This window comes from Lepisma saccharinum, unplaced genomic scaffold, assembly GCF_977018435.1.
Source record: "Lepisma saccharinum unplaced genomic scaffold, izLepSacc3.1 HAP1_SCAFFOLD_1064, whole genome shotgun sequence".
Taxonomy (NCBI): domain Eukaryota; kingdom Metazoa; phylum Arthropoda; class Insecta; order Zygentoma; family Lepismatidae; genus Lepisma; species Lepisma saccharinum.
This window is the reverse complement of record NW_028143712.1, coordinates 42,689-51,960: the sequence shown is the minus strand read 5'-3', so window position 1 is coordinate 51,960 and position 9,272 is coordinate 42,689. Positions and strand designations below refer to the sequence as shown.

General features: G+C 39.3%; 1 protein-coding gene across 1 annotated transcript in view; it reads right to left on the bottom strand.

Annotated features, from left to right (window-relative positions):
- Positions 1-330: 330 nt before the first annotated feature.
- The window catches only part of LOC145983489 (glutamate-gated chloride channel alpha-like), a 29,299-nt gene continuing 20,357 nt past the window's right edge, over positions 331-9,272 (bottom strand). The window contains exons 6-7 of the mRNA XM_083116580.1: positions 4,375-4,576; positions 331-1,231 (exon numbers count right to left, since the gene is read on the bottom strand). Coding sequence (XP_082972706.1) covers positions 1,052-1,231; positions 4,375-4,576 — 382 coding nt within the window. The 3' untranslated portion in view covers positions 331-1,051. The remainder of the gene's footprint in view (positions 1,232-4,374; positions 4,577-9,272) is intronic.

Genomic DNA, 9,272 nt, shown 5'->3' with positions numbered 1-9,272 from the left:
GGAGTCACTTTTAATTCACATCTGCACATAAGTAAGAAGCTTAGCAGTGATTGACATCAACACTAATAATACATAGAAGACTACTAAAATTACCATCGTGATGACTGTGACCAGGGCAGTACCTAAAGTAGCCAATCATCCTTTACCGGTTCCCAACAAACACATCCTCTGATTAGGGGCCAAGATGAAAAAGATCAGTCAGAAAAAGAGAATATATATTAATGCGTATCAAACATGGTTGTATATCCATAAATCCCAAGTTCATTTAGTGTATTTAAACGCATGTAATTATATACATACCACACTTCTCATGTAGAAATGGAACTCATATTTACTCCATGTAAGAAGAACGAAATTAAACAAACCTGACACTTCTAATATTAAAAGTTTCACTACTCACTAGGAAGTCTCCTATAACGGCTGAGGGTCTGACGTGCTGATCCCACGTCACCCCATTAGCGGTTGAAGATCTCCACACCTATAGGTAGGAATGTGGGACGGAGACTGGCAGTCGGGTCCTTTCAGGCCTGTAGAGCCACGGGTTATGTTACATTATGTATGTATACAAAGAACGTGCCTCCCCGATGGCGTAGTGGTAACGTCGTCGCTTTGTAATAGTCGTTCCCGTGTTCGATGCCCGGTGGAGGCAAATGGTGGCTCGGATCCTGCTTTAAACTGCAGTTCCAGTCCCGATTAGCCTGTCTGTGCATAGTGGACTTAAAACACAAATTCAATCAATCAATCAAATATTGGAAAGCATATGAAACACTGTTGGTCCAACATTACACTGAACTCTGTTAGTCGTCCGAAAACAGCACACTTGAAACATAGTTGTAAGATTAGGGGGCAACTGGCCTCCCTTGTTCCCCGTACGCACGCCTATGCAAAAATACGGTCTTTACATGTGATATTTAGCTACGTAACAAGAACACAGATTAGCTTCTCCACTCCACCTTCTTCAGACTCGGTGTTCGATGACTATGATGCATACTGTATAATTGAGACATTTTTACATTCTCCTATGACCCTTAATGGTCTTCTGGCAGATGCATCAGTCGCAGCCCTCGCCATTGTAACTACTGCAGCTGAAGTAGATGGACCAGTAGGTGATGTTGAACAGCACAAACAATGCAGGGAAGATGAAGATGGCTGCTCGGTCGTAAATATTCCACCTGTTCTTCTTCAAGCACTGCAGGCAGGCTTTCAGCAACTTTCTCAGTTTCGGAGAGTTCTGTAAAAATGAAAAAAATTCAATGGTCGTTAGGAATGAAAACACTTTATGAAATGATATAGAAAATACTGTGGACACCCTTTAGACAATTCATCATTCTGAAGAACCCCCAAGCCTGTTGCATTATACAACATTATTATGTTGGGTGACAACGAAAACAAAATCTCTACAACCAAGAACCAATTGTAGGCTATTTAAATCCAATGATTCTGTATGTCTTGTTTGCATTTTATATTTAGCTAACAATAGAAAGGCATCTAGTGGCATGTACGTACCTTGCAGTTGTCGAACCCAAGAATTTTGTACCTGAGGAATGCGTCCTACAAACATAGTTCTGGCGGATGTCCAAGCAAATATAGTCAGAAGAGTATGATGGCTGAGATATGACGGTCGAATTGCTTGCGTCAATTAAATTATATCTAAATACTGAAAATTTAATAAACCACAAGTATTAAACTTCCTTACTTTATGTAGCGTTAGGCACTGTGCTATAAGAGAATGCTTTGTTTATGCTGCACAGAAACAGTAAACCTAAATAAATATCATAAATGTACTAACAATGATGTAAAATACCAGCCTAAATATCTCAAGATCGGACAAAAGTTTATGTTAGACAGTATGCTAAATTTAGATATTTCCGAAGAAAAGTATACTAATTCATACTTAAGATATATAAAGATATGGAGAGTAAGCTTATTTACAATTATCCATATTTGTTGCAAGAGGGGATAAATATCACGAAGATGCTTAAAAATGTATTCTGTAACAATTACCCCAAATTCATTTACAACATGGTATAACTAGGTTTCTGTACGTACAAGCTTTTCAGAGCATTCTGCCTAATCGTGGAAGTTTAAGAGAAAGTAATTGTTTACCAATTATCATCACGCTAAAAACAAGTGAACTATATTAGAGAGAATTATCTAATGGAATAATAAAAAAATAACTATGCAAGGGAATTTGTGAACGTGTCTATATTGCAAGTACATAGGCCCTATATTCATTCTAAAGCATTTAGATGATGTAGCATTTTTAATATTAGGTAACCTCCTTGTTATCCAAACATCGGTTTTCAAAAACAGTGGTGCAAACAGGAAAACTGTCAGAGCTGAGAATACGTCTTTGTCAATGCCAAATGCCTGAATCTGAACCTTAAGGATGACAAACATGCATCAACGAACCAGCCATGCTGATAAAATTTTATTATCAATTGTCTTTGTACTTTAATTGTTTTACGTCACTTTCGTGCTACTTTTGGCTAATTACGACGATGAAGATGAGTGATGATTGGGTGAAATCGATGAAGTGACTCTCACAAATAACACCCATGCTCAGGTCAGGCCGGGATTAGAAGAACCCCGTAACTTCGATGGCAAGATCGAAAATTGAATACTTCATGGCCGATACACCGATATACGTGTATATATTACATTCGAACCATAGTGAACCATTCGGCAATTTGCTTGTATAAAGAAAATTATCCCTATTAAGCGCAGATATGGGCGAAACAGTTGATAACTTGCTTCAAAATTCTCAGTAACCAGTGGCGGCGATTAGGAGGAGTAGTTGCCTTCCCCCACTATTTCCCACTTTTGTGACCGCACTATGCTAAACCTTATGTACCACGAGAAAGTAGAGAGTCCTTGCTCCCCCCCCCCCCACATTTTGCACTTTCAGTAAGTCTATATTTAATAAGAAAACGGACATACAGGGTGGCTCAAAAAGTCACTTAACACCCTCGGTACAAGGCCACTGCAGCGCGCAACATGGAAATGGTGATGACCAATCGTTATCAGGCCAAGGAGGAACCACATTGACGCCAGCCGCGCGGTCGGCGGCCATCTTGATGTCCGCCATCTTCAATTCAACTTCAGAATTTTAGATGGGAAGAGTGTGATATGACATATCAATTCAGGCTAGAATTTCACGAGAAATGCAATGGTGAAGGTTTTTTCGACATATCTTTAACCAGTAAAAAGTTACGACTGAATTCTTGTACCAATTTGCTCCTTTTCGAGGTGTTACAAAAATGCCTCAAAATTTGTTTAGCGCATCGGTAATGGATCGAGATCAAAGTGATGTCTAGGGAGAGAAGTTCGCATGCCATTGCACACGATTTTAATCAGATACATCCACGAAGATCTGCGCATTATGAATGGTTGTCGCGAACAATTTACAGTGTGACGCTTCCATTGAATTAAAAGTTCTTCACAGTGACAAGGCTAACGTTTATGTTCATATGGAAGTTCATAAACAGAATATGCGACCCTTGTCATCTGATAACTATCTTTGGACAGAAACTGCTTCACAACGTTCCCATAGTGTTCTGGTGTTCCTCCCTATTGAAAAAAACTCTGCAAAAAGTACCTTCTTCCATAAGCAAGGATGAAAAACCTGTTTATTTAACAAATCCAAATAGCCGTAAGCATTTAAGGTTCCGTTGATGAACAATTGACTACCCAATCGTGTTCCACACAGCACGCCACACCATTAACTTACCTGGACTAACCATTCAGCTTTGATCTGTCGAAAATGAGTTATCAGATAAAAAGCATCGAATATTCTGTTTATGAACTTCCCTATGAACATAAACATTAGCCTTGTCACTGTGAAGGTCTTTTCATTTAATGGAAGCGTCACACTGTAATTGTTCGCGACAACCATTCATAATGCACAGCTCTTCCTGGATGTATCCGATTGAAATCTTGTTCAATGGCATGTGAACTTCTCTAACTAGACATCACTTTGATCTCGATGGATTACCGATGTGCGAAACAAATTTTAAGGCATTTTTATAACACCTCGAAAAGGAGCAAATTGGTACAAGAATTCAGTCATAACTTTTTACTGGTTAAAGATACGTCGAAAAAACCTTCACCGTTACATTTCTCGTGAAATTCTAGCCTGATTTAATATATCATATCACCCCCTTCCCATCTAAAATTCTGAAGTTGAATTCAAGATGGCGGACATCAAGATCGCCGCCGACCGTGCGGGTGGCGTCAATATGGTTCCCCCTTAGCCTGGCAACGATTGGTCATCACCATTTCCATGTTGCACGCTGCAGTGGTCTTGTACCGAGGGTGTTAAGTGACTTTTTGAGCCACCCTGTAGAAACGTGGTCTGAAACGAAAATCAAGCACCTTCCCACAAGTCCTTTGTTTGTCATTTACAAGCAGCAGAGTATTCCGGTTGCAGCTGATTAGCATGTCTTTATCCCCGTCAGCCTCCTTCTCCTTCACAAGAACCAGGCCGTACTGCAGGAGCGCCAGAAACACGAAGGCAATGCAGGACAGGATCCACACGTCAGAAGCTCTGATGTTCAGCGACGGTGGTGCCAAGTTGCTGGAACGATAAAAATTTCAATTAAACTCAAGAGCACTTACATATGTGTATCTACAATTTTCAATATACAGTTAAAAGTAACCCGGCTCAAAGACATTTGTCTATGAGGCAAAACACGGCTATATTGTACCAGTAAGTTGGAATAGTCCATTGTAACTTTAACCATGGTAGGTACACAAGGTCATCAGTACACACACTTCATTTCTTTCATGATCCTTAGCATGTAAGTGTTGATCGGAGCCGGGCTACTTTAACTGGGACACCCTGTACTAACAGATAAGAGTAGCTTTTTGCCTATTCAGTGGCATGGCGTGACTTTTTCAAAAGTGTTACCGGCTATCAGTACGACAATTGTGCCTGCTAGACGTTATCACCCCCCCCCCCCCCCCCATTCAATAAAGAAAACATGTCTTCGAGCTAGATATTTGTTCATTTCGTTCTTGTTTTGCAATCAGCACAGTGATTTAGCCACATACACTCCTAGAAAGAACTACCACTCAAGAGACAGTTACCACGAAAATCCAATGAATAGTGGTGGACCCTTGTGAATTCTTCATCTGTCTCTTGTTTCTTTGTAATGAGGTGCAAAGGGGAAGAAGAAGATGCACACTTTTCTCGCGTCAGTTTGACGTATGTGTGGTGATCACTGAGCAGGCGACAGACCCGCTCCTTTGTGGAAGGGAAGCCCAGCTGTACGTACTACTGTTGTTGACAACTTAGTATTTTGGAGCAAGGTTTGTCCAAATCACAAATCACACCAAGGTACTATATTTTCGTCTATTACCTAACTGGTTTCGGTTGTAGTTCAATCCCCTTGGCTATGCAGTCTACCTATAGTTGCTTCACAGAAATGGTATTCCTATTTTAGGCGGGATTTAGCTCTTTTCTGCCAATCCGATGTGACAACACTGACTGATCCGGTAGGTCTGAACGGCAACAAGGTCTCTTAACAGGCATATGAATAACCCCATAAAGTCCTTCCCCGCTCTTTCCTTGCATTGGCGCCCTCTTCTCCCTTGTTGCCTCTTCAGGGTAGTGGAACGGCCTCCCTCTTCGCTTCTGTTGGCTGCAGAAATAATATCTACTCGACGGCAACGGTGTTCATTAACGTATTTAACAATGTTGTCATTTTATTGAAACAACTTTTTAATTCTTTACATTTTGCTGTTACCTGCGGTAACACCGGCTACGTGCACGCCACGCCTCTGTGCCTATTGGTTTTATAATTTGCTATCAATTCAACTTTATTGAGTAACTGACGAGTGACGATGCCCTCCGCTTTGCCAACACCTGCTGTGAGTAAAGGCACACTTTTATCAACAAGACTATCATGTTGAAAGCAAACACTTATCATGTTCACAATTTTTAGCAAAACTATCGCAAACAGGCCCATATCCAGAATTTTATTTTGGGGGAGCTCATCCCTTAGAAGCTGCCGCCATCTATAGGCGAAAAAGTGAATGGGTAAACCAACGAAACATTTGTAGGATTTCAGGGGAGGGTTTCATACCATAGAGCCTGGTCCCTGGATACGTGCCTGATCGCAAATGAGATTATTTGGTCGATGTTATTATACACCGTGTCAAAATAGGTACTTTCAACTTCAAAGTCATACATAACAACTTATACAGGGTGGGGCAAAATACTGTTACCACTTACATGGTGTTTCGGTGGGGCAAAAAAATGTTACCACCAAAAGGGAAACATACACATTTAATATACCCCTTCAACCTGTGAACCAGAAATGGGAATACATTTGAGCATTCTGTCAACCATTGAGTCCATGACCCTTGAACACATGTCTTGCGGTATAGAGCGTATCACTGTCGAAATTCTTTGTTTAAGGTCTTGTATGTCCCGCGGTTTTGTTGCGTAAACAAGCTCCTTTACTATCCCTCATAATCAGAAATCGAACGGGCTGAGATCTGGTGATTTTGCCGCCCATGGTAGTGGACCACGCCGGCCAATCCATCGTTGACCGAAACACCATATAAGTGGTAACATTATTTTGCCCCACCCTGTACTTGACATGCAGGAATATACGTACTTTGTTATAGGTGATTCACCAACGCCTAAAGTTTTTTTTCTTTTTGTTGTTGTTGTTAGGTATTGAATAAGATGGTGCACCACCACATTGGGTCTTAGACGTGAGAGATGACCTGGACAGGACATTCTAGCACATTGGATTGGAAGAGTTAGTGCAATTGCCTGGCCTCCTAGATTCCCTGACATTACACCCCGGACTTATTTTTGTGGAGCTATGTCAAATACACAGTGTTCAGCACATCTCTCAATGATCTTGATGATTTGAGAGCAGAATAAGAGTTGCCATTGTCAAAGTTGACAGGCGTATGCTACAGAGGGTATGGACAGTTGGAATTTCGATTACATGTTGTCAGTCCCGTATCCAGAATTCCTTTTTGGGGGTGGGAGGGCTCATCCCTTATCAGCACGGACGTCGCCAGAAATATTTGTAGAGGGGTCAGGCCATAGATAAAACTTGATTAGTAAATACAAATAATAATGACATTAATAACTATTATATGTTATTAAAAATATAACAATTTCAATCCAAATTTATTGTTATTATTACTAAATAGAGAGACTTTGCTACTCGATCCACCGAATCAGTGAATATCTAACACAATTGTTGTCCATTATTTTTCTTATATACTTGTACAGTTAGTGTTTCCTGAAAATCATAGTCATTGTATTTTGTTATTAACTTTTACACAATCGTTCAAAAAATGCTTTAACAGTTTCTGTTAAATTTTACTCATAAAGTTTATATTCTGTGACCTCTCACAAAGAATACTATAAGTTTTAGAAGCTGTGGATCCAGTTATTATTTTAATTAAATGATAGAATATAAAAATATAATCTGATTCCTCTATTATACACTAAACTTGTTTCTATGTAATGTAGTTTTTACTGTGGTTATGACTTTATTTTGTTATTAACATTAAAAATTACATTGAAATTAGATATTTGGGGGAGGGCTTTAACCCCCTTAGCCCTCCTCCTGGCTAAGTGCTTGCATGTTGTATGCGCCACCAGAGGAGCGCATGTTGAAGTTAACTAATACACAATAAAACTTCATGCGTTGGTAAATCAAATAGGACATGGTATATTTCTTTATGTCAATTACAAGTTGTGCTGTATGACATGAAAGTTGTAAAGTACCTTTAGGGACACCTCGTACTTTACGAATGTGGTGATATTTATGTGAGCTCTTCAAAATGCGTGAATTTACAGGATTTGAATTTCGTCATAAGGGCATGTGGGAAGGGTTTTCATCTTCAGACGCAAGGTTTTCCCCGCCACGAGCCTCCGCGGCGGGCTGCGGAGCACCGTTGCCAATTTAGCTCTTTTGGAGCCAGATCTGTCTCTTTCGTGCACTCGTTTGGCTCCAAAATTTGGAAACGCCCCAAGGTGCTTCTTACTCCACGAGAGAAAATTTAGTTCCAAATGTAGCCCTTTTAGTATTATACTGTCGATAAATTCGTAGCCACATGCCAATTTAGCTCTTTTGGAGCCAGATCTGTCTCTTTCGTGCACTCGTTTGGCTCCAAAATTTGAAAACGCCCCAAGGTGCTTCTTAGCTCCACGAGAGTAAATTTAGTTCCAAATGTAGCCCTTTTAGTATTATACTGTCGATAAATTCGTAGCCACATGTCAATTTAGCTCTTTTGGAGCCAGATCTGTCTCTTTCGTGCACTCGTTTGGCTCCAAAATTTGGAAACGCCCCAAGGTGCTTCTTACCCCACGAGAGTAAATTTAGTTCCAAATGTAGCCCTTTTCATACTAGTATAATTGTCGTTCGTACACATAGAGGTGCTGACTGTGCCAGTGACCATTATTTAGTAATTGCTAAATTAAGAGAGAGACTCTCAGTGATAAATCATAAGCAACAAAATCTAAAAGTTCTAAAATTTGATACAGGAAAGTTTACTGATGAAAGAATTAAGAAAGATTACCAAATTAAACTGTCAAATAGATTTGATGTTTTGCAGGATTTAAATGATGATGAAAATATAAATGAAACAGACGTAAATAAGAATTGGGAGCACATACGTAATGCAATAGAATCAGCAGCTAAAGAAAGTATAGGATACCATAAACCGAGAAAAAGTAAGCCATGGTTTGATAATGAATGTCATAATCTAATAGAAATAAGAAATCAGGCTAGACTTAGGTGGTTAAATAACTCTGATGATACAAATCTAAACAATTATAACAGAATAAAGCGAGAAGTTAACCGCACGTTTAGAAGTAAAAAAAGAGATTACTTGAAAAGCAAAATTAACGAAATTGAAACAAACAGCAAAAATAAAAATATCAGAGATTTATATAAAGGTGTAAATGAGTTTAGAAAGGGATGGCAACCTAAAGTAAACTTGATAAAAGATAAAGACGGTGATTTTCTAGCTGACCCAAGCGATATTCTAAATAGATGGAAGAACTACTTTAATGACCTTTTAAATGTCCATGTAGGAGATAAATCAGAAGTAAATGAAGTCCACACAGCAGAACCTTTAGTTCCAGAACCTAACTTGACTGAAGTTAAAGATGCTATTAAAAGGCTAAAGAATAACAAAGCACCTGGCATTGATTTAATACCAGCTGAGTTAATTAAATATGGTGGAAATTCATTAATATGTCAAATTCATAAATTAATTTGTTTAATATGGAATAA